The sequence below is a fragment of the Phyllobates terribilis genome, unplaced genomic scaffold (assembly GCF_046119375.1).
Source record: "Phyllobates terribilis strain yellow unplaced genomic scaffold, ASM4611937v1 Scaffold_2__4_contigs__length_985480577, whole genome shotgun sequence".
Taxonomy (NCBI): Eukaryota; Metazoa; Chordata; class Amphibia; order Anura; family Dendrobatidae; genus Phyllobates; species Phyllobates terribilis.
Window position 1 is genome coordinate 74,037,302 of NW_027362762.1, and position 27,072 is coordinate 74,064,373.

The 27,072-nt window shown below is 43.9% G+C and overlaps 1 protein-coding gene across 1 annotated transcript in view; it reads left to right on the forward strand.

The window, feature by feature from the left end:
- The window catches only part of LOC141193289 (collagenase 3-like), a 34,108-nt gene extending 10,355 nt beyond the window's left edge, over window positions 1–23,753 (forward strand). Inside the window, exons 5-10 of the mRNA XM_073662121.1 lie at window positions 4,227–4,397; window positions 10,124–10,538; window positions 12,552–12,682; window positions 16,790–16,949; window positions 19,420–19,523; window positions 23,555–23,753. Of these exons, the coding sequence (XP_073518222.1) occupies window positions 4,227–4,397; window positions 10,124–10,538; window positions 12,552–12,682; window positions 16,790–16,949; window positions 19,420–19,523; window positions 23,555–23,658 (1,085 nt within the window). The 3' untranslated portion in view covers window positions 23,659–23,753. The remainder of the gene's footprint in view (window positions 1–4,226; window positions 4,398–10,123; window positions 10,539–12,551; window positions 12,683–16,789; window positions 16,950–19,419; window positions 19,524–23,554) is intronic.
- Window positions 23,754–27,072: the final 3,319 nt, after the last annotated feature.

The following is a 27,072-nucleotide window of genomic DNA, read 5'->3' on the forward strand; positions in this document are numbered from 1 at the left end:
GCAGGTGAACTCGCTAAGTCCCATCGGGGTGGTGAATGCGGTCTTCTCCCGGTCCGCCTCTGCTACAGGAACCTGCCAGTACCCGCTAGTGAGATCCAAGGTAGAGAAGAAGTTAGCAGATCTTAAAGCAGCCAATGACTCCTCTATCCTTGGTAAGGGGTACGCATCCTTGTGTGTGATACGGTTGATTTTCCGGTAATCTACACACATCCTCATGGTGTTGTCTTTCTTTTTGACTAAAACTAGTGGGGCTGCCCAGGGGCTACAGCTATCCCGGATTACCCCAGCCTCCTTCATGTCTCTAAGCATCCCCTTGGCGTGTTGGTAATGTGCAGGGGGTACGGGTCGATACCTCTCTTTTATGGGAGGATGATCTCCCGTGGGGATGCGGTGTTCTACCCCCTTGACTCGCCCGAAGTCTAACGGGTGTTTACTAAACACTCTCTCATACTCTTGAACCACCCGATAGACTCCTTGTTTCTGATGTGAGGGAGTGGAGTCAGTACCCAGATGTAGTTGCTGACACCAGTCCTCCATGTCTTTCTTAGAGCCGTTACCTTCCTCCGGGTGAGATGGAGGCAAGGGTTCCACAGATTGTATAGAATTTTGATTAGTGGTATATAATTTGGCTAGCGTGGCATACCGGGGCAGGTACACTTCCCTCTCCCCGATATTTATTATGCGAACGGGCACCCTCCCATGGCGTACATTGACCACCCCCCGTGCTGTCAAAATGGTGGGCCTACTGTCTGAGTAAACTGGTTCTACCATTGCCTGGTAATCTCTACCTCTCAGACCAATAGCTGCCCGGCACCAAATCATCATTTCACTTTTTGGGGGCATGGCAATAGGAAAAGGGTCACACATTCTTACGCTACCAATCTCACCGCCGGAGAGTTCCACTTGTTGCCGTTGCATCAGTGCCCGGATCTCTTTCTGGAGCACCCGCTGCTCGCCGGAGCTGGCGTTCTTGGCAACCTGCTGTAAAAGGAAAATCACCTCTGCAAGACAATTTTCAATTACGTTAGTTCCTAGAGTTATTTTTGGGTGACTCTCATGTTTATCAATATCTACAATGATCAGTCCCTGTGCGGCCAGTTCGACTCTACCGATTTTGAGGGTCACCTCTTTAAATCCGATCTGTGGCACGGGCTGGCCATTGCTGGCGATGATACTCAAGTCGTCGTCAGGGTAGCGGGTAATATCCGAGTCATTCCAGTACTGCTTGAAGAGCACGTACGGGATGGTGGTGACCTGTGACCCGGTATCCAGTAGGGCACTCATGGGAATGCCATCCAGTACCACAGGCAAGACTGGACGTCCTCCCACATATCTGTCGCGCCAGTTCGATGGGCCTGGTGATCTTTTTCCTGGGGGTTGGCCCTCTACCCCAGGTTGTGCCCGTTTAAAGAACAGTACCTTTCCATATGTCCGGGTTGATTGCAGCGGCGGCAGATGGGTCGTCCGTCCTCGCTGTATCGGTCACTGGGTCTTCCTCTGGCCGGTGGGGTCCTCCTTGGTCGACGCCACGGGATGTCCTCCGGTCCGGATGCCAGCTGGATCTTCCCTGGGGTGGAAACCTGTAAAGACTGCACAGTTCGGGTTAGCGCAGCAACGCTCTTAACTAGCTCTTGGACCTGATGGTGTAGGTCTGGAGCCGGGTCATTGTCCAAAGCCTGCGCATGAGCTCCCACAGGCCCTGTCGACAAGGGCGCCGCCTCCTGGTGGTAAGTGATAGCTGGGCGCCTGTGGGTCACAACGCCACCCGGTGCTGGTTCTCGGAGCACCCGGATAGCTCTATCCTTGAACTGTGCAAAGTCCAGATGGGGATCCTGTAAGGCCATTGCCCGCAACTGGGTTCGGTGGGCATTGCAATATAAACCCTCTATAAATTGTTCAGTCAACAGCCTGTCCTCGTTTCCCACCCCATCAGGGTCGGTCTGCTTTATGGCCCTCAGGGCCTCTTGTAGGTTTAGTGCATAGTCCCTTATACTCTCATGCGCTCGCTGCTTGCACCCGTAGAATCTAAGCTTGATCTCGGCTGAGGTGCGGGTATCGAAGGTGTCCCTCAGCCGGGTTAGTATCTCTGCGACAGTCCTCCTCCCAGGTGGCCAAGATTTTACTTCTCTTTTGGCTGCCCCGGTTAGTTGGGCCACCAGGATGCTCACTTTTTGCTCTTCTGTGAGGGGGTACACCTGGAAGAGGCTATCCAGCTTTTCTCTAAAGTCATGCAGGGTATGTGACTCCCCTGAGTACTGGGGTAGCCAAGCTGCTCCCGGGATATAGGGCATGGTGAAGGGCATAACTGCAGCAGCGGTAGCGCTGGCGGGGGTTGAGGCAGTGAAGCTCTCCTCCGTATCCGACATCTTCCTCCCCCCTAGTGGACCGTGGCCTACCTTGCGATGATCCTCTTCCGTAGGCCGCGGCTCCGCAGTGGATCGTCAGGGTTGAGGACCTTCCGTCGCGCTCCTGTGACGTCGGCGTCTGCTGGGCTCCTTCCAGGACCTTACGCAACGTCCGGACGTGAGGCGGGGCTTCAGTTCTCGCGCGCTTTCGGAGTCCACGCCCCTCTTCTTCCCGCGCGGCGTCCTCAAGATGGCGTCCAATGGCGGGAAAACTCCACGGATGGCGGGAAGAAGGTCGAAGATGGCGCCGGATGGCGGGAAAACTTCGCGGATGGCGGGAAGAAGGTAGAAGATGGCGCCGGATGGCGGGAAACCTCCACGGATAGCGGGAATCTTCACCACTGGTAAGTTTGAACAGTCTTTGCTTTTCAGGCACGCAGTACCCGGTGGTTGCGGGCACGAAATCCTGCCGACTACGCCAAAGTTGACGCGCCCCTGGGCCTGTGTCGCGCTGCGCTGCGCATGCGGGAGCTTACCCGGAGCCGGATCTGTGGAGGGTTGTAGTCTCGTGGCGGTGACCCGGTCCGTGCCCAGGGAGTCAAACTAGACGGCAGTCCATTAGTAGTAAATGGTTGATGACTACGCCACCCGTTGAGTGCAGCCAGGGGGCTGCTGCTGCAGGGCAGACCGCTGAGGCCGATGGTGGGATTGTGCAGCGTGATAGTATAACCCCCAACGGGAGGGGTATAGCCTCAGGGCAGCCGACGTGGATGATGGGGGTAGCAGGAACCACTCAGAGACGGTACGGTGTAGTTCAGGGTCTTTACTGGTAACAACAAAAGACCCTCCCGGAGTACTTGCTAGCGGATGGGGCCTGGTCAGTCCTTGAGCAGATGGGATCTCCCCTGGCCAGGCGTAGTTGTAGGCCTCCCAAACTGACTGTACTCTTCTGGCTACCTTGCTAGGAGCTGATGTAAGTAGCCCACGTCCCTGAGTGTACCGTGTGGTGCTCACCCGTATGGCCGGTGACTCGGGGCCTTCTAATGGCTTCCGCTCCACGATGGCGGTGCTGGTCCCACGCGTGTGACCGTGCCTTCGGGCTTCTGGGCCAGAGGACCTGAAATCCCCTGCCTGACGGATTCTGCTGCTGGGCAGGAATTAGTCCCCACAGCCTCGGACTCCGGGTCCGGTAAAAAGTCTTCTTAGTCAGGGCGAACTCTGCAGCTGCCAGCCCCTGACTCCTTGTAACTGCTGTTTCTTCCTATGCTGTCTCTACTTCTTCTCTTCTTCTACTCACTCACCCTGCCTCAGCCCCAGGTTTATATAGGGGAAGTTCTTCCCCTCCCAAGACTGGGCAGGAGGTGTGGCATGCACAGGATCCCTGACTAAAGGACCTCCCACCTGCTCTCAGACATAACATTACGTTACTGTGGCAACCAGACCCCTGGGGTGTCACACTATTTTCCCGAGTGAGTTGCTATACAGGCATAACAGCTCATTAGTGGAGAATTGAGCTTATTTTTTCTGATAAGATATATTACTAAGCTTTTTATATTCAATTTCACTTGTATTGATTCTTGCAAAGTATGTTAAAATGACAGTCACCATTTAAGAATAAATTGACAACTGAATGTTGTTAGTTGGTTATTTGTCTTATAGAGTCAGACATAAGTAGTAACAGTGTAAGACAGGGTAGACACATGCACTTTGACAGGTTGAATGGTAATACCTAGTTGTCAATTTATTATGAATTAACAAATTTTCAAGAGGAATAATGGAGGAATGGCATGAGCTAAGATCGTCCAGAATGTTATTTCACATGGAATGGGACTATTTGCAGTCTAGAAATCTAAAAGCATTTTTTCTTTGTCTTCTTCTCAGGTATCAACATTTTCTTGGTTGCTCTTCATGAACTGGGCCATGCTCTAGGACTGGAGCACTCAAGATATGAGCAATCAATAATGTACCCAACTCTAGTAAACAATGCATTTGTGGACCCAACCAAGTTTAAATTATTTAAAGATGATGTTAACGGCATCCAAGCTCTCTACGGTAAAACGTGTTTGTTTTTTTACATATTTGTATGGTTCAGTTTTGCAAAAGACTGCATAGGGCCTCTTGTGGTGACAGACCTCCTCTAGACATGTACATTTTTCAAGTGCCCCAACAAGCTTTAATGCTTTCTCAAGTCCACAGTTAACACTCTTCATGGGTCATTCTACTTGGGAGAGAAAGAGGACTTGACCTCTAGTCAAGGCCGGTTTTAGACAAAGTGGGGCCCTGGGCAAAAGTTTAAAGTGAAGCCCCAAATGCTCATATATGGCACCATGACACAGAAACATTTAGGTTGCATTTAAATTGGCTGAGCTCAGATCGCTAAACGAGCGTGATTGACAATATTGAAGTCGTTCGACGCTTGTTTCTTGGCCTCTTTAGACCGGCTAGGGAACAATCCAATCAGTCAATGAATAGGCAGCTTTTTACCTTTTTGCTTTTTAAGTATAATGCACCCCATAGTCCTCCACATAGTATAATGCACACCCCATAGTCCTCCACATAGTATAATGCACCCCCATAGTCCTCCACATAGTATAATGTGTCCCATAGTCCTCCATCCAGTATACTACACTCCACATAGTTTTCCATATAGTATAATGCACCCCCCATAATCCTTCATATAGAATAATGCACTCCCTATAGTCCTCCATATAGTATAATGTACTCCCCATAGTCCTCCATATAGTATAATGCACACACCATTGTTCTCCATATAGTATAATGCACTCCCCCTAGTCCTCCATATAGTATAATGCACTCCTCATAGTTCTACATGTAGTATAATGCACTAACCACAGTCCTCCATATTGTATAATGCACCCCCAGTCCTCCATATAGTATGATGCAGTCTCCATAGTATAACTCACCCTATAGTCCTCCATATAGTATAATGCACACCCCATAGTCCTCCACATAGTATAATGCACCCCCATAGTCCTCCATCCAGTATACTACACTCCCCATAGTTTTCCATATAGTATAATGCACCCCCCATAATCCTCCATATAGTATAATGCACTCCCCATAGTCCTCCATATAGTATAATGTACTCCCCATAGTCCTCCATATAGTATAATGCACACACCATTGTTCTCCATATAGTATAATGCACTCCCCCTAGTCCTCCATATAGTATAATGCACTCCTCATAGTTCTACATATAGTATAATGCACTCCCCACAGTCCTCCATATTGTATAATGCACCCCCAGTCCTCCATATAGTACGATGCTGTCTCCATAGTATAACTCACCCTATAGTCCTCCATATAGTATAATGCACACCCCATAGTCCTCCACATAGTATAATGCACCCCCATAGTCCTCCACATAGTATAATGTGTCCCATAGTCCTTCATCCAGTATACTAAACTCCCCATAGTTTTCCATATAGTATAATGCACCCCCCATAATCCTCCATATAGTATAATACACTCCTCATAGTCCTCCATATAGTATAATGTACTCCCCATAGTCCTCCATATTGTATAATGCACCCCCAGTCCTCCATATAGTACGATGCTGTCTCCATAGTATAACTCACCCTATAGTCCTCCATATAGTATAATGCACACCCCATAGTCCTCCACATAGTATAATGCACCCCCATAGTCCTCCACATAGTATAATGTGTCCCATAGTCCTTCATCCAGTATACTAAACTCCCCATAGTTTTCCATATAGTATAATGCACCCCCCATAATCCTCCATATAGTATAATACACTCCCCATAGTCCTCCATATAGTATAATGTACTCCCCATAGTCCTCCATATAGTATAATGCACACACCATTGTTCTCCATATAGTATAATGCACTCCCCCTAGTCCTCCATATAGTATAATTCACTCCTCATAGTTCTACATATAGTATAATGCACTCCCCACAGTCCTCCATATTGTATAATGCACCCCCGAGTCCTCCATATAGTACGATGCAGTCTCCATAGTATAATTCACCCTATAGTCCTCCATATAGTATAATGCACTCCCCATAGTCCATGATAGAGTATAATGCAGCCCCCATATAGTACATACAGTATAATACACAACCTATAGTCCTTGATAGAGTATAATGCAGCCCCCATACAGTACACATAGTGTAATGCACTCCCCATAGTCCTTAATAGAGTATAATGCAACCCCAATATAGTACACACAATATAATACACTGCCTATAGTCCTCGATAGAGTATAATGCAGGCCCCATATAGTACATAAAGTATAATGCAGCCCCCATATAGTACATAGAGTATAATGCAGCCCGCATATAGTACATAATATAATGCAGCCCCCGCAAAAAGATCAGAGCAGAAGATAAGTCGTGCTCTGTTGACGTGACGTCAGTGGAAGCCGCAGAGTCCCCGGCAGCAGTGGTCCGTGACCACACTGCGCTGACAGAGATTGATGCAGGGCACAACAGGCAGCTAGGCCTAACAAATAGCAGCAGGTAGTTGCTACCTATCATAAAAAAATATAATAGTCCCGGATAACGTTTTTAAACATTTAATGAATGTGAGGAGGATGTGAGTGAATGTGTAAATTGGCACTATACACTGTTTTTTTGCACAGAAGACCTCTGTTGTCGACAGATAGCCGAGACCAGGCTCTCACTGCCAGAAGCGGTGCCCACACCGCCCCGGCTGTTTAACCCTCGAAATGCCGCGATCTACAGTACAGACCAAAAGTTTGGACACACCTTCTCATTTAAAGATTTTTCTGTATTTTCATGACTTTGAAAATTGTACATTCACACTGAAGGCATCAAAACTATGAATTAACACATGTGGAATTATATACTTAACAAAAAAGTGTGAAACAACTGAAAATATGTCTTATATTCTAGGTTCTTCAAAGTAGCCACCTTTTGCTTTGATGACTGCTTTGCACACTCTTGGCATTCTCTTGATGAGCTTCAAGAGGTAGTCACCGGAAATGGTTTTCATTTCACAGGTGTGCCCTGTCAGGTTAAATAAGTGGGATTTCTTGCCTTATAAATGGGGTTGGGACCATCAGTTGTGTTGTGCAGAAGTCAGGTGGATACACAGCTGATAGTCCTACTGAATAGACTGTTAGAATTTGTATTATGGCAAGAAAAAAGCAGCTAAGTAAAGAAAAACAAGTGGCCATCATTACTTTAAGAAATGAAGGTAAGTCAGTCCGAAAAATTGGGCAATCTTTGAATGTGTCCCCAAGTGCAGTTGCAAAAACCATCAAGCGCTACAAAGAAACTGGCTCACATGAGGACCGCCCCAGGAAAGGAAGACCAAGAGTCACCTCTGCTTCTGAGGATAAGTTTATCCGAGTCACCAGCCTCAGAAATCGCAGGTTAACAGCAGCTCAGATTAGAGACCAGGTCAATGCCACACAGAGTTCTAGCAGCAGACACATCTCTACAACAACTGTTAAGAGGAGACTTTGTGCATCAGGCCTTCATGGTAAAATAGCAGCTAGGAAACCACTCCTAAGGACAGGCAACAAGCAGAAGAGACTTGTTTGGGCTAAAGAACACAAGGAATGGACATTAGACCAGTGGAAATCTGTGCTTTGGTCTGATGAGTCCAAATTTGAGATCTTTGGTTCCAACCACCGTGTCTTTGTGCGACGCAGAAAAGGTGAACGGATGGACTCTACATGCCTGGTTCCCACCGTGAAGCATGGAGGAGGAGGTGTGATGGTGTGGGGGTGCTTTGCTGGTGACACTGTTGGGGATTTATTCAAAATTGAAGGCATACTGAACCAGCATGGCTACCACAGCATCTTGCAGCGGCATGCTATTCCATCCGGTTTGCGTTTAGTTAGACCATCATTTATTTTTCAACAGGACAGTGACCCCAAACACACCTCCAGGCTGTGTAAGGGCTATTTGACCAAGAAGGAGAGTGATGGGGTGCTACGCCAGAAGACCTGGCATCCACAGTCACCAGACCTGCACCCAATCGAGACGGTTTGGGGTGAGCTGGACCTCAGAGTGAAGGCAAAAGGGCCAACAAGTGCTAAGCATCTCTGGGAACTTCTTCAAGATTGTTGGAAGACCATTTCCGGTGACTACCTCTTGAAGCTCATCAAGAGAATGCCAAGAGTGTGCAAAGCAGTCATCAAAGCAAAAGGTGGCTACTTTGAAGAACCTAGAATATAAGACATATTTTCAGTTGTTTCACACTTTTTTGTTAAGTATATAATTCCACATGTGTTAATTCATAGTTTTGTTGCCTTCAGTGTGAATGTACAATTTTCAAAGTCATGAAAATAAAGAAAAATCTTTAAATGAGAAGGTGTGTCCAAACTTTTGGTCTGTACTGTATATCAATTGCGACATTTAGGAGGCTAGGAAAGGGAGGGTCTCTTCCTCGCGTCCGATCGGTGCCCCCGCTATGTCATCGTGAGGGCTGATCATTGTCATGGCAACCTGAGGTCGTCATAACGACTACCGCCTCTGCCAGCAACGGGAGCCTGTTTAGACCATGTCAGGAGCATGGTCTAAGAGGCAATGCTTTATACCAGTGATCAGAGTAATGAAAGCTAAAGTTCCGTAGAGGGACTAAGAAAAAAAGTTAAAAAAAAATGAAAATAAATTATAAAAATATTTAAAAAAAATATCACAAAATAAATAAAGGAAATGAAAAAAATATTATACCAATAAATACACATATTTATGTAAAAACAAAACTAAACAATAAAAATACACATATTTGGTATCACCCCATCCGAAACGATCCAACCTATAAAACTGTAACACTATTTAACCCCTTCAGTGAACAGCGTAAAAAAAAAATAAAAACGTGGCAAAATACAATGCATTTTCATCATACTACCAAAAATAATGATCTCTGAAAATGTCATCTTGTCACATAAAAAAGAGCTGCCATACAATCTCCATCAGTGGAGAAATATGAAAGCTATAGTTCTCAGAATAGAGCAATGCAAAAATAATTATTTTTTTTCTATAATATGGTTTTTATTATGTAAAAGCAGCAAAACATAAAATAAATTATATAAATGTGGTATCGCTGTGATCGTACTGATTCAAAGAATAAGATTTTCTTATCACTTTTTTATAGAAATTTCTAGAGGGGTGTAGTTTCCAAAATGGTCTTCTGGTATTTAGGGGCTCGGTATATGGAGTCCGCTTCAATATGTTGGTCTCCGAGAGTCAAATAGCGCTCCTTCCCTCCCGAGTCTCGCCGTGTGGCTAAGCAGTACGGTACAGCCACATATAGGGTATTGCCATGTTCAGCAGAAATTGTGTGACAAGTTTTGGTGCCATTTTTGCCAATTTCCCAGTGTAAAAATATAAATTCTGGGGTTAAAACAAAATTTTTGTGGTAAAAATATAATTTATTCTTCACTGCCCAATGGTATAAAATTATGTGATACACTCGTGTTGTCAATATGATCACTGCACCCCTAGATGAATTCATTGAGAGGTGTAGTTTGTAAAATGGGGTCACTTATGGGGGGTCTGCTGTTCTGGGACCGCGGAGGCTCTCCCAGTGGGTCATGGCACCCGCAAACCATAACAGAAACATTTACTCTGTTATGGCGCTCCATCTCTTTTGAGCTTTCCACTGTTCCTGAAAATGAAGTGTTTCAGAGTTATTTCCTCGTAAAGTGACACTGGTGAGAATTGAAAACATTGGCCTGGTCAGGAAGGTGAAAATAAGCTGGGGTGAAGGGGTTAAAGCAAAACAGAAAATTTTGTAACACATTTATTTTACAAACAGGACCAAGAATTCTTAATGAGCCAAAACCACCAAGGGAACCTCTGCCTAAACCACCCAAGGTGCCTCAGCCTAAACCACCCAAGGAGCCTCAGCCTAAACCACCCAAGGAACCTCAACCTAAACCACCTATGGAACCAGCACCCAAACCTCCAAAGGAACCTCAGCCAAAACCACCCAAAGAACCTCAGCCCAAACCACCTAAGGAACCTCCACCTAAACCTCCAAAGGAACCTCCACCTAAACCTCCAAAGGAACCTCAGCCAATACCACCAAAGAAACCTGTACCTAAACCAACGAAAGAGTCAACACCTGCAGATGTCCCAAAAAACCCAACAGCTCCAAGAAAATGTGACAAAGACTTAAAATTTGATGCAATAACTAGCATGAGAAGAGATTTACTATTCTTTAAGGAAGGGTATTTTTAAACTGATACATTACCTTAAATTTTAATATTGATTTGTAGCAAGACAGCCCTAGCTCAAAGGTAGATTACCCTATCTCTAAATGAAGTGGTGGTTAGTGGTGGTCACTGTGGATCTGGCAGGAAAAATAGTAGCAAGTTGAGCCCAGAGTGTAATAAAAATATCTGTGACCGAGTCAGGTTGTGTATGGGCCTTAGTTGTGTGACATACTGAAAGCTAGGCTTCCGTGGAAAAATAGTAAAGAGCTATCGGGGATAACCAATAATAATAGTCAAATTAGATAAGCAAAGAAGCATTAAAATCTAGCATTTAATAGACATATATTAAAATCTATACTCAAAATTAGACAAAACCAAAAGCCATACAGAAACTTTGGGTCTTCTGAATTAACCATCAACAGCTAAATAGCCGTGCATACATGCATACCACATATACTGAAATGCCAAATCACAGATATATAGGATTTAATAAACAACCTCAGTTGTATAAAGCAGAGGTGTATACAATTTTTAACCCTTATTGGCATTTAAAGTTTAAATTCTTAAAGGGATAATGTAAATATGCTCAAAGGGACATATACTGTGTCGTGGTTTCACTCAACGCCCGAGCACACATGATTCCATCTTTTGTGTATGCATAGATGGTATATGGGTATATGAAATGTATGGTATACACCTTTTGAGATTATCCACAGGAATCATGTGTGCTCGGGCATTGAGTGAAACCACTACACAGTATATGCCAATAAGGGTTAATATCTAAAATTGTAATTTTGAGTATAGGTTTTAATATACAGTATATCTATTAAATGTTATATTTTAATACTACTTTGCTTATCTAATTTCCGTGGAAAAATACATTGTCAAGCCACACCACTTAAAAATGGATGCACTAGTGTGACAATCTAGACCTTCATTTCCACAAATAATAATAATAATAATAATCTTTATTTATATAGCACCAACATATTCAGCAGCGCTTAACAATTCACAGGTTCATATACAACAGTCATAAGTAGCATAGCTAAAGATAATACAATAATTACAGCAAAAATAATGACAACCCTGCTCGTAAGAGCTTACAATCTACAGTGAGGTGGGGATGACACAAAGTACAATGGCTTATTTACAAGGATAGTCCAGCCATCTTGAGGGGATGAGGGATAGATAGAGGCTGCATGAGCTCTTCACCAGCCAGTATTTGTGGTGCTTTTTGGTTCGGTGTAGACCTGTGTTTGGAGAAATAAGGGATGGGCTATAAGAAGATAAAAGGACTTTGATTAGGGAAGGTGATAGGCCGCCCTAAACAGTTGTGTTTTTAGGGAGCGCCTACAACTGTGTAAGTTGTGGTTCATCCTAATTTCTTGGGATAGAGCATTCCAAAGAATAGGTGCAGCTCAGGAGAAGTCTTGAAGCCTGGAGTAGGAGGTACGGATTAGTGCGAATGTTAGTCGAAAGTCGCTAGCGGAGCGTAGAGAACGGGTAGGCCGATAAACAGAAATGAGGGAAGAGATGTAGGGGGGTGCTACACTGTGGAGGGCTTTGTGGATGAGAACAAGCAATTTAAATTGGATCCTATAATTCATGGGCAGCCAGTGCAATGACTGCCACAGAGCAGTGGAGTCTGAATAACGGTTAGCCAAATGGGCACTTCATGGGAGAAGTTATGAAAACCAGAGGGTATATGATGAGGATGAGAGTAATGGGCCATTTAGCTGTAGGGGCACCTATAGGTGTAGAAAAGTGTAGCCTGTAAGGTGTTAAATTTAGCAAGAAGCATTAGTATAACTGCAATATAGACAGATGAGCCTGGCAGCTTCATTCATGATGGCCGCGATCAGAGCCAGAATGTGTAGTGGAATGTCAATTAGTAGTGAGGTATTGGATTAGTGTTTTAAGAGTGTCAGTGTTTGGGCAGGGACATTTATAATGGATGAAGGCATAGATGTAAATGAGTACATTTTTAAGATTATTTAATAATATCATTCTATTTTTTGTCTTAATAAGGATAATCTGGAGGAAAAGTGGAGCAAAAAGCAATATTGATACCATCTTCCTTAGCGCCACTTGGCCAAAACTTCAAAGCATTGATGCAGCCTATGAAGTTCCACAGAGAGACATTGTCTACCTGTTCAAAGGTTAGCAATAAGTAATAAAATGTTTTATCAATTTTAAGATTAAAGAATAATTAAAGGGGTTTTCCATTTCTAGGACAACCCCTTCTCGATCTGAATGTTTGCCCCCGTGATAATAAAAAAGCTTATACTCGCCTCCCGTGAAGTGAGAGCTGGGCGCTCCCTTCTTCTTGATTACTTATACTTCCGAAAGTGGGGACAGTGACGCCAGCGCTGATTGGGTGCAGGGCTCACATGTCATAACAACCGCACGTGAGCCCCGGGACCGCGAGTGCCGACACCGCTGGAACGGCGCCAGAACAGGAGGTGAGTATAGGCTTTCTTATTTTCATGGGGGCAAACATTCAGATCGGGAAGGGATTGTCCTACTAGTTGACAACACATTTAAACTTTTTTTTATTTAATTATTGATCATTCTTTGTAAAATTATGAATCTTTCTAACATATTTCCCTACCTTATTTAGCTTCCTTCTATCTTTAACACTATCCTGTTAAAGTAAGAAGAATCAAAAGTGGCGCTCAACCTTGTGTAAAAGATCAGCAGACTTTACTGCAAAACTATAAAAATACCGAGTGGTATCATGTGGAATACTTCAGAATGCAGACAATAGCTGTTTTGTACCAAACGGGGACTTTTTCCTGGTACAATCAATGGGGTTTTTTGTTAAATGTATTTTTAAAAAATATTTTTAGAATGTTTTTTTTAATTTTCAATATCACTATCCATATAAAAAAAAATACAAATTTCACAATTTTCACACAGGCCACTAAGCCTAATATTAAACTCTTACTTTTCAGTATTCTCATTATCATAACAGACAGGATTGCAATGAAAGATAACACCTCTATATACAGTAGATAACACAGGATCCACCATTCACAATAGGTGATGTCACAGCTCACCTCCTCCTCCTGTTCAATGACTGATAACACCTCTATATACAGTAGTACAGTAGATAAAACAAGATCCACCATTCACAATAGGTGATGTCACAACTCACCTCCTCCTCCTCCTGTACAATGACTGATAACACCTCCTGTACAATGACTGATACCACCTCTATATACAGTAGATAACACAGGATCCATCATTTACAGTAGATGATGTCACAGCTCACCTCCTCCTGTACAATGACTGATAACACCTCTATATACAGTAGATAACACAGGATCCACCATTCACAATAGGTGATGTCACAGCTCACCTACCCCTCTTCCTGTTCAATGACTGATAACACCTCTATATACAGTAGATAACACAGGATCCACCATTCACAATAGGTGATGTCACAGCTCACCTCCTCCTCCTGTACAATGACTGATAACACCTCCTGTACAATGACTGATACCACCTCTATATACAGTAGATAACACATGATCCACCATTCACAATAGGTGATGTCACAGCTCACCTCCTCCTCCTGTACAATGACTGATAACACCTCCTGTACAATGACTGATACCACCTCTATATACAGTAGATAACACAGGATCCACCATTCACAATAGGTGATGTCACAGCTCACCTCCTCCTCCTGTGCAATGACTGATAACACCTCTATACATAGTAGATAACACAGGATTCACCATTCACAATAAGTGATGTCACAGCTCACCTCCTCCTCCTCTTGTACAATGACTAATAACACCTCTATATACAGTTTATAACACTGGATTCACCACTTACAATAGGTGATGTCACAGCTCACCTCCTCCTGTACACTGAATGAAAACACCTCCATATATAGTAGACAACACAGGATCCACCATTCACAATAAGTGATGTCACAGCTCACTTCTTCCTCCTGTACAATGACTGATAACACCTCTATATACAGTAGATAACACAGGATCCACCATTCACGATAGGTGATGTCACAGCTCACCTCCTCCTCCTCCTGTACAATGACTAATAACGCCTCTATATACAGTAGATAACACAGGATCCACAATTCACAATAGGTGATGTCACAGCTCACCTCCCCCTCTTCCTATTCAATGACTGATAACACCTCTATATACAGTTTATAACACTGGATTCACCACTTACAATAGGTGATGTCACAGCTCACCTCCTCCTGTACAATGACTGATAACACCTCTATATACAGTAGATAACACAGGATCCACCATTCACAATAGGTGATGTCACAGCTCACCTACCCCTCTTCCTGTTCAATGACTGATAACACCTCTATATACAGTAGATAACACAGGATCCACCATTCACAATAGGTGATGTCACAGCTCACCTCCTCCTCCTGTACAATGACTGATAACACCTCTATATACAGTAGATAACACAGGATCCACCATTCACAATAGGTGATGTCACAGCTCACCTCCCCCTCTTCCTGTTCAATGACTGATAACACGTCTATATACAGTAGATAACACAAGATCCACCATTCACAATAGGTGATGTCACAGTTCACCTCCTCCTCCTCTTGTACAATGACTGATAATAACTCTATATACAGCAGATAACACAGGACCCATCATTCACGATAGGCGATGTCACAGCTCACCTCCTCATCCTCCTTTCACAGTGACATTTTCCTGGATTAGAGCATACTCACATAATGCTTCTATACAAAAAAATAGGGTCCGTGCTCAGTCTATTGCTGTTAATGTCCACATAAGTAAGTAAGAGTCTAATATTAGGCCTAGTGGCCCATGTACAAAGTACAAGATTTTATATATATAATTTAGTGATATATGAAACAAAAAAAACATTCATTTTTTTAAATACATATAAAAAAGACCTGAACCTTGAAAATTGGTCTTTTTTCTGATTACATAATCCATTTAAAGGAAATCAGTCAGCAGGATTTTGCAATGTAACCTAATAGCAGCATGATGTAGGGACAGAGACCCTGATTTCAGCGATGTATCACTTACTGGGTGCAGCAGTTGCAATACAATCACAGTTTTATCTGCTGCAGATCTAGCAGTTCTCTGAATGTTGAGCTGTGTATAACCTCATCCACACTACTGAGTGGCCTCTTTCCGTGTAGATTGTATATTGACAGAAAGCTGCCAATCGGTTGTGGGGGCAGAACTGGACCAGGAGGCGCGAGACACCTAGTCCTCTAGTGATGATCTCCTGCTGATAAAATATTGACTTTATTGAAACAAAAACACAGCCTAGTAAGTGAAATATCCCTGGAATTGGTCCCTGCCCCTACATCATGCTGCTCTCAGCTTACATAGCAAACACCTGCTGACTGATTCCCTTTAAATGTTTCTACAGCCAACATTATTTGAGTGGTTGCTAACACAGTGTGATACAACTGTACATATTTATAAGAATATACACAGATGTAACATGATTGCTGAATTTATTACTGGATATATCAGAGTTAAAAGCTGTAGGATGATTAGTAGTGCATTCTGAAATGGGGGGTCACGTTCTGAAATGCCATAATGGGCACAAGAAAGCCCTGTTGTGCAGCTTCTGGATACCCCAAATTGCGGTAGAAACTTCACAAAGCAGATTACATGGGATAACAAGCTTTTACTTCTCAGAACATGAGGTAAAAGAAAAAACGCACAGTCACACAGAACTGCACCAGGAAGTAAGAACAAAACAGTAAAAACAAGAGAGACTTTTTTCTCTTTTTACAATACAGTAAACCAGGAAACTTTACACAACATCGCCATCTACTGTCAGATCAGCATAAAGTCCTCCTTCACACAAACAAAGAAGTCCACAACTGTTGCATATACCAACAAGCCTGACAGTTGGAATCCAATTTTCCAACCACAAATGATCCTTGGAATGGAGTAGCATTAATTTGAAATGGGTTGTGTTGCACTTGAGAGTGACCAGAAGTGCTGCAGAGACATGAATCATCTGAAAGGTCTGTTTCCTTCTTTGTTATGATTAGTGGAGATCTCAGAGGTTGGAGCTCCACTGATCATCATAATGTTATGACATATACTAACGATGGTCACAACATTATAAGGTGAGGACACCCTTTAAGACATGCCATATTACCTCTTATATTAAGGAAGAAGGAGTGGATTTGACCCTTATAGATCTCAATCATCATGTCTAGAAGCAAATTTAACAAATCAAGTGAACACTGAATTGTTTGTCTCACACAGGCCGACATTTTTGGATTACAAGAGGCTTCAGCTTGGTCCGGGACTATCCCCAAGATATCTCAAAATTTGGGTTCCCAAATTATGTTAAAAAAATAGATGCAGCGTTGTTCTTGAAAGAAGAAAGGAAAGCAATTTTCTTTGTGCGAGATAAGTACTGGAGGTTGGTAGTTGCATGTGATAGACATTGCTTCCACGTTAATAATATTAGCAAAATTAATTACACTTATAGGAGCAAACGTAGACATTACAGAGGAGCAGGTTCAACCGGCTTGTCTAATAGGTCACAAAAGAAGACAGAAGTGTAAAAAATGGAACAGGATAGGGATGGGGGCTCTTTTACAGATTTTGCACTAATGCCTAATTAGAAACCCAGTAAATGTATGTGATAGTTATAGTCAGGGTTGGACTGGCCCACCAGAGAACCGGAGAATCTTCCGGTGGGCCCTGGCTTCTCCTTCAGGAGAGCTCATAGTGCAAACCTTGCAGCTGCTATGGGGCTCTTGAGTGGGGGAGAAAGGTGAGCCCTCAGAATCAAATCCTCTGGTGGGCCCAATGTTCTTCAGTCTGACACTGGTTATAGCCCTGTTAATGATCAGCCTTTGTATAGTTTTGAATCTTTGTAATATACTCCATTACCTTATTTTGCTTCCTTCCATCCAGTAGCTGATTTGAATTTCAGGTCTAGCTAAATTCGTACTCCTGTGTTAGCTTCTCTGGTCCCCTCTCCCATGCTCAGAAAGCACAAGCCATCCATTTTTGCCCTTGAATAATCCATTTGGCACATTTCTGGATTTAGGTTTAATTACAGGCTTTAGAAACCCCTAAAGACAATACACATTTGAGACAGACGGTGACAAACCGGAAGTTGTTAAGAGCTTCAACCTACTCGGATCAACGATCACTCAATATGCAACGACGACACTGGAAGTCAATAGGAGAATAGCTATGGGCAAATCAACAATGAAGTCAGTGGACAAGGTCTTAAAATCAAGGAACATTTCACTAGCGACGAACATACGGATGCGAATCCTGGATGATAATGAAACAAGTCAGAAGAAGAATCAACACCTTCGAAATGTGGTGCTGGAGAAGGATGTGGTTATCAATACCATGGATGGGAAGAAGAACTAACAAATCAATTTTGGAACAAATCAAGCCAGACATGTCACTGGAAGAAAGGTTCACCAAGCTACGACTTGCCTACTTTGGACACATCATACGAAGAGAGCTATCACGGGAGAAGGACATCATGGTTGGAAGAATAGAAGGAACAAAGCGAATAGGAAGACCAGCAACCCGATAGCTTGATACTATCAAGATAATGGAGGAGAAGACCCTGGTGGACCTATGTAGGCTTGCACAAGATCGATCTTCCAACAGATCATTTATCCATCAAGTTGCCATAGCTCGAAATCGAACCGAAGACCGTTAAAAACAAAAAAGCTAATACATGGAATAAGACATCAAATAACACGGAGAAGAACATTATTCCACCACTTTAGTAATCACTAATGTGCCTTCAACCAAAAGCGACCCACCTAGAGTTGAGCAGAGCATAGCATAACACAAAACTCTGACCCTCCATAGCCACAGGAACATTTCACTAGCGACGAACATACGGATGCGAATCCTGGATGATAATGAAATAAGTCAGAAGAAGAATCAACACCTTCGAAATGTGGTGCTGGAGAAGGATGTGGTTATCAATACCATGGATGGGAAGAAGAACTAACAAATCAATTTTGGAACAAATCAAGCCAGACATGTCACTGGAAGAAAGGTTCACCAAGCTACGACTTGCCTACTTTGAACACATCATACGAAGAGAGCTATCACGGGAGAAGGATATCATGGTTGGAAGAATAGAAGGAACAAAGCGAAGAGGAAGACCAGCAACCCGATAACTTGATACTATCAAGATAATGGAGGAGAAGACCCTGGTGGACCTATGTAGGCTTGCACAAGATCGATCTTCCAACAGATCATTTATCCATCAAGTTGCCATAGCTCGAAATCGAACCGAAGACCATTAAAAACAAAAAAGCTAATACATGGAATAAGACATCAAATAACACGGAGAAGAACATTATTCCACCACTTTAGTAATCACTAATGTGCCTTCAACCAAAAGCGACCCACCTAGAGTTGAGCAGAGCATAGCATAACACAAAACTCTGACCCTCCATAGCCACAGAGATGCAAAGGCCTGCAAAGGAGCTGGATATGTAAAACATTGACTTGTTATTTTTTTCCTCATATGGTCATCTGAGCCTGGTCTCAGGCTCAATTCCAAACAGGCAGAACATGGGTGCACCATGATGGCATCCATAAGTTGTCTGTTCACACCACGTACCTATTCATTGAAATGTGACAGTTTGGACTATGAAGCAAACTAAATATGGACATGTCTCCAATTTTTTTGTTGCAAACCATAGATCCTCAAATAAATAATTCCATATAAAATGGGTCATACACTGTAGTGTATCCGTGTCCTGTCTGTTAAATAAAAAAACGGATAGCTCACGTATGTTAAAAACGGACATGTGAATGAACCCCAATGTACAGAGATCTCCCTAGTCTTACATTTTTACATACAGTGGATACATATAATGTCAATATTTATTTTGCAGCTATGATCATGTAAGTCTCAAAATGGATCGCAAATCTCCTAGGAAAATAAAAAAGGGCTTTCCAGGAATTGGGAAAAGAGTGGAGGCGGCTGTTCAGGTTAACGGTGCGTACAATTTTCTGTTTGATCCACAGCAAGAAGTTTCTCATTGAAATTTGTAATTATGAATGTAACCACCGTTGCCTCATTCTCGTATCAATATTTAACAAATTTATAGTGTATTTTTACACGTTGGTTTTGTGGTGTTTGTGTTTCTTTCACGAACAAAACAAAAAAATTAAAAGTATATTCCTTGTGACAAAGTCACTGGTAAAGTGCTGGAGGGGAGATATGTTTTCCCTGAGGCTGTTAGACTCAGTGAACTAAAACCATTAAGTTTCCTCCAGCATGTTATTTGTTGAGAGGGGTTAAGTCCATTTGTAAAAGGGAGTGTTTTTGTGAATGGCCATTGTGAAGGGTGGGAGGTCATTCACCATATCTCCACCTCAGGGTGTGGTCTGGGGGAGTTTAAATACTCGGTAGCTGAGGCATTCAGAGTTCAATGTCTGGAGAAGTTAGCTCCAGAAGGGAGCTTGTGTTTGTTCCAGAACCAAGTGGAGTTACTGAATTCTCAGTAGGCGGATCCTTGCTACTACAAGGACTGTGTTCTTTGTGTGACCATTTTTGCTTTGTTTTCCTGTTTTGCTGTGTTTATTTTCACGGACTAAATGTTGGTTTATGCCACATTACAATAAACCAACCAAAGATTTAAAGAGACAGCATACCTGTGTCTACCTCCGTGTGCAGCCAAGTAAGCGATCTACCACATCCTATATTGCACATTTATGGCCTATGCACAGGATAAGGACGCGTATCTATCTCGAGAGGGGGGAGGTAGTCGTAATGCACATTCATTAGTATAGGAATGGACAGGTCCATGGGCGATGGACAGGTCCTGCTCCAGGCTTATGTAGAAAAATGCCTTTTTTTAAATTTTTTTTTTGGTTGAAAGAGTTGTATGAGGCCTTGATTTTTGCAGTAAAATGTGTCATTTTTAGCATGACCACTTTGGAGGTCCATACAACTTTATGATCTCTATCTATTCATTTTTGGGATTCCATACAACTTTATGATCTTTATGATTTTTGGGAGGTAAGATTACCTAAAAAAAAACGTGGTTCTGCCATTTTCTTTTTTCCTTTTGCAGTTTCTATGGGATAAATATTATAACATTTTATTAGTTCGAATAGGTTGCGCACTTAGCAATAGCAAATATGTTAATATTTTAGACTTTAATAAACTTGGTTAATTAGAACTTTTATATATTTTTTTTTAATTTTTCTTTATTATTAATATTTTTATTAGCCTTACTAGAGGACGTTGAATCTGCAACCGCTTGTATTAAAATATTGCAGAGTACTGTAAAATTGCCTATTCCCTCAGTAGACCCTTGAGTGCCGAGATAATGACATCAGCACCCGTTTTCCAACCTCTTAATTGTTTCTGTCACGATTGAGAGCAGCATCTAAGGGGTTAAGCTGCTGTTCCTGAGCCCCTCTTCCTACATTCAGGGTACATAAGGCTGAGTGGCGCCTCCACCCCTGGGAGCAGTTGGCTCCTGGCCCTTGCCCCTGGTTCACCGGGGGGGGGGGGGCAGTGTGAACATGTCTAGCTGCCGAATGTCTGGATACCAGCTACCTTGTTTGCTGCAATCCCCTGCTGGCACCGGTGCCACATTTTACCTGGCACTGCTGCTGGATTGATGGGAGTGCCAGCAGAGGAGGAGGTAATCTGACTGTGCACTCATTGTTTTATTATGCTGAATTACAGGAACTTGCTCTTTTGAGTAAATATTTTTTTTTCCACTGGCGTCTGTCTCTCTATGTAAATATAATTTACCCCTCTTTTGGCAACATCTTTAGGCTATAAAACTATAAGTCTTTGTTTTCCATGTTTTAACATTGATGACCTAACTTTAAGACAGACGGTCAAAGTATTATTTGTAAAAATTCTCATTCTCAGTGATCAGCAGAAAAAAGGAAGCATTGTGGCTATGTGTAGTAATAGAGCTCATACACTGATTCACTAGGAGGGATTAAGCTGTAGTACCAGATTTAGCCACATACACATGGATGGCACTGTTTTAGTCCAACTTGATGTGCTGCTTGTCCGTTCTGTTGACCGTGCTACTGGTGGTGGAATCCTCATCAATCACACATTGAAGCCTATCCCAGACATTGGTGCACATCATTAAACCCTGGAAAGCCTCTTTGATAAAGTTTATGCACTTTTGGATTATTAGAGTTCAGTGATCAGTGATATAATTATATACACAAAAAGAGCTGAGACATGACATAATAAATGTCCATTTATTATGTCTTGTCTCAGCTCTTTTTGTATTTACATTTCTTTTACTTCAGATATTTTGTTATACAATAAAGTTGGATCCAAAATGGCTGAATTCAAAATGGCCGCCATGGTCACCACCCATCTGGAAAAGTTTTCCCCCTCCCATATACTAATGTGCCACAAACAGGAAGTTGATATTACCAACCATTCCCATTTAATTAAGGTGTATCCATATAAATAGCCCACCCTGTACAATGCCTGATGAAGAGACCCAAGTAGTCTGGAAAGCTTGCTTTGTATCACTTATTTTATTTTTGTTAGCCATTAAAAGATATCATAATTACAAGATTATTTTGTTTCTCCCACTGAGAACAATCAATCTTTTTTCAACTGGCTAATGTGGCACCCTGCTATTACAGGTACCACAGGACCCAAAAGGGTGCATGGACGGACTTCTCCACAAGAGGCCCTCACTACACACAGACACCTCCACCCTTCCACCTCATACCACCAGAGGGAGCCCTGTTAGTGATATATATAGACTGGAAGGTGGAGTTAGAGTCAGAGTGTGTGCTGGCACAGAGATCAGTGAAGAAGCAGCATGTGAGCTGCTGTGCTGAGGGCCAGCCAGGGCCTAAAGCACGTGCTGAAGCCTTGGGGCCTAGAGCGGGGCCGGAGGCAAGGAGAAGAGTGAGAGGAGTTATGGGGGCAGAGGAGCATCTTAGACTCACCCCAGAAAACAAGCCGGACACCGGGTCCGCGCCTACAGGGTCCTCTACGCCCAGTAGGAATAACCGGTATACCAGGAGGATTCTAAACTCCTGGTCAACCTGAAGCTACAATCATTTAAAGAACTAGGAACCACGAAGGCCCCAGCGCCCAGGGATAGTGGTAGCCAGAAGAAAGTTCTTACCACCAAGCATGCAGGTGAGGAGAGTGAAAGAGTACAGAAGCTAGGCCAAGTTTCAGGCTGGTCAGAAGCTTCAGAGAGAGAGAGGAAGAAACAGATCAGGAGGCCTTATACCCGCTCACTGGGGAGAGTTCAGAAGTGCACCCTTCCTATCAAGTACCCTGGACCATACCTGCCGTTACACCAGTAAAGGTACTGAAGCGAACCCCCTGTGTGCGTGTCTGTTATTCTCCCCTGGCCCATCTGGGCCACCTCTCACCTGCATCCCTTCCATCAACCCTGCCCCGGGGGCCCGCTCCGCCTGTGGGGAGCAGAAACATCCCAGGAGGTCTGCAGCAGCGCCGGTATTCATTACCGGGAACCACAGGTGGCGTCACGAGATAAACTGTTAACAAAAACCCCCTTTTAAAGAGTGACCCCAGAGGACGGGCTCGGGAGCCGACTGCTGTGACATCCCACACAGAAGGTAAAGGCCCGGGTACCGAGTTTCCCCCATATATCCCCCCCTGGGCGAGTCACTAACACGGTACCAAAACCTTTTCGTTCTATACAATATATAGATACACTATACTATATGGGAAAGTATACATTTACTCATATGTATATGAGTCTCCTTGGTTTCTGAAAATCTGGTGATATTAGTTGTTTTTTTTTTACTTCATGGTACATTGGTAACTAACTGGCGATAGCCAGAAAGTGTCATGGCTATGATAGACCAATACCTGTAGGCGCAGCCAAAGTTTTCCCATCTCGATCCCCAATGATATCATGACATCAGCAGGACATTTCATGCTGTGGTGCAGGAGGAGCTGTTGTAGAGCTAATATTATATTAACAATGAAATATATTGCAGATATGAATGATGTGAATTGATTCTCTCTCTGTCTCTCTGCATCAGATCTCTTGTATTTCTCTAATGGAGTCTACCAGATTGAATATAACCCTAGGAGAAACCACGCCGTCCGCAAGATCCCTAATTATCAAAGGCTGAACTGCAAGTGAAGATGAACTATATAAAGTGCTTCACATCTAACGTGTGATACCAAATGCAGGCATGCATGTAAATGTAAAATAAAACTATACACAGCTTAACTAGAGACGACGTTCCATAAATGTATATATTGCAGATATTGGCTTCCAATGGACTCACAGCAGACAGGGAAACTGCACTCACAGGTACTTGTTTATGTTTTATAGTTATAAAAGCATATAACACAACATAAATCCAAAGGCGGTGAAAGTAGAGATATACGTCCGCGCCGCTGAAAGATCCTCAAGTCAGGAACATGTAATAATATCCTTGTTTATTGGTAAATTCCTACGCGTTTCTGGGTGTTCCACACCCCTTCATCAGGGCACCAACAGATATATCTGTTGGTGCCCTGATGAAGGGGTGTGGAACACCCAGAAACGCGTAGGCATTTACCAATAAACAAGGATATTATTACATGTTCCTGACTTGAGGATTTTTCAGCGGCGCGGACGTATATCTCTACTTTCACCGCCTTTGGATTTATTCTGGTCCTGTGGGACACCCATTGGCCGCTGCAGCTGCTTTTTATACGTTATGGTGGTTGTGTCCTTACACAACCAAACCAGGTGAGCACCACCTTTTTATTATTCATTCCTATGTCTACAGGTGAAACTCTATTGGTCTTTGCGCTCTCTCTCTGTTTGTATTTATAACACAACATGGCATAACATCATTCAGCTCGGCCTTTTACTTGAGATGATTGAAGCTTTTGCAATTAAAATTCGCCAGTTTCAACTAATTTTTTCCCCAAAAATCAAATTCAAAGAGCTCTGAAAAGGCATGTGTAACACTCTGAGGTATCCTAGGACTGTATCCAACTTATTTCATGATTATTAACACAAACAAAGCCTTAAGGTGCGCACACATTACAGTAGTTTAAAGTAGTCCGAAACGGACAATTTCAAAACTAATGAATTGTTGTTTCGAAGAATGTCTGACTGAAAAAAGTTCATTATTGGTCAAAACACTAATCCGGCATGTGGGATATTTTTGCCCATTTATAAGCACTGGCTGTATCATTGGTCGAAAAAATCTAACATGGTTGATAACGTTTAAGATACTTTTTTTTAACAATGACAAATGACCGTTTGTCTAACTGATGAAAGATCGTGTGTGAGCCCATCTTTGCCTAATGCATATGGGGGCTTTTAGTAATAATGGCAAAGTGACCTCAACATCATGGTGGGGGTGTCGCGGCCCTGCTGAGGCTAAGACTCGTTGCCACGCCATGTCCACAATGTGTAGATGCAATATCACAGTTGGTGCATATTGTTTGACCTACAGTATATACTATATGGATTAGATAGTATAGTACAAAAATGTAGAATGCATACACTACCAAGAAATAGTGTGAGAGAACACAGCATATCTATATCTATCTATCTATCTATCTATCTATCTATCTATCTATCTATCTATATATACACATATACATACAACCCCTGGCACAAAAATTATGGAATCACCGGGCTCGGAGGATGTTCATTCAGTTGTTTAATGTTGTAGAAAAAAAGCAGATCACAGACATGGCACAAAACTAAAGTCATTTCAAATGGCAACTTTATGGCTTTAAGAAACACTAAAAGAAATCAAGATAAAATATGTGGTACTCAGTAAGGGTAATTTTTTTCAGACCAAGCAGAGGGAAAAAATTATGGAATCACTCAATTCTGAGGAAAAAATTATGGAAATGTGGCACCCCAGGGGTCTGGTTTTCCACAGTAACAGCAATGTTATGTCTGAGAGCAGGTGGGAGGTCTCTTGGTCAGGGATCCTATGCATGCCACACCTCCTGCCCAGTCCTGGGAGGGGAAGAACTTCCCCTATAAAAACCTAGGGCTGAGGCAGGGTGAGTGAGTAGAGAAGAAGCAGAGAAAAGAAGCAAATATAGGAAGAAACAACAGGAGCTCTGTGGGAACAGTGTTACAAGGAGTCAGGGGCTGGCAGCTGCAGAGCTCGCCCTGACTGAGAAGTTATCACCGGACCCGGAGTCCGAGGCTGTGGGGACTAACTCCTATCCAGCAGCAGAAACCGACCGGCAGGGGATTGCAGGTCCTCTGGCCCAGAAACCCGAAGGCCCCGAGTCACCGGCCATACGGGTGAGCACCACACGGTACACTCAGGGACGTGGGCTACTTATACCCGCCTCTAGCAAGGTAGCCAGAAGAGTATCGTTAGTTTGGGAGGCCTACAACTCCGCCTGGCCAGGGGAGATCCCATCTGCTCAAGGACTGACCAGGCCCCAATCGCTAGCCAGTACTCCGGGAGGGTCTATCTTTGTCACCAGTAAAGACCCTGAACTACACAGTACCGTCTCCGAGTGGTTTCTGCTACCCCCATCATCCACGTCGGCTGCCCTGAGGCCATACCCCTCCCGTTGGGGGTTATACTATCACGCTGCACAATCCTACCACCGGCCTCAGCGGTCTGCCCTGCAGCAGCAGCTCCCTGGCTGCACTCAACGGGTGGCGTAGTCGTCCAACATCTACCGTTAAAACAGCGCCACTTAGTCTGACTCCCTGGGCACGGACCGGATCACCGCCACGAGACTACAACCCTCAACAGATCCGGCTCCGGGTAAGCTCCCGCGTGCGCAACGCAGCGCGACACAGGCCCAGGGGCGCGTCAACTTTTGGCGTAGTCGGCAGGATTTCGTGCCCGCAACCACCGGGTACTGCGTGCCTGAAAAAGACTGTGAAAACTTACCCGTGGTGAAGATTCCCGCCATCCGGCGCCATCTTCCGCTTTCTTCCCGCCATCGGTGGAGTTTTCCCGCCATCCGGCGCCATCTTCGGCCTTCTTCCCGCCATCCGTGGAGTTTTCCCGCCATTGGACGCCATCTTGAGGACGCCGCGCGGGAAGAAGAGGGGCGTGGACTCCGAAAACGTGCGAGAACTGAAGCCCCGCCTCACGTCCGGACGTTGCGTAAGGTCCTGGAAGGAGCCCAGCAGACGCCGACGTCACAGGAGCGCGACGGAAGGTCCTCAACCCTGACGATCCACTGCGGAGCCGCGGCCTACGGAAGAGGATCATCACAAGGTAGGCCACGGTCCACTAGGGGGGAGAAGGATGTCGGATACGGAGGAGAGCTTCACCGCTCCAACCCCCGCCAGCGCCACCGCTGTTGCGGTCATGCCTCTCACCATGCCCTATATCCCGGGGGCAGCCTGGCTACCCCAGTACTCAGGGGAGTCACATACCCTGCAGGACTTTAGAGAAAAACTGGATAGCCTCTTCCAGGTGTACCCCCTCACAGAAGAGCAAAAAGTAAGCATCCTGGTGGCCCAATTAACCGGGGCAGCCAAAAGGGAGGTAAAGTCCTGGCCACCTGGGGGGAGGACTGTCGCAGGGATACTAACCCGGCTGAGGGACACCTTTGATAC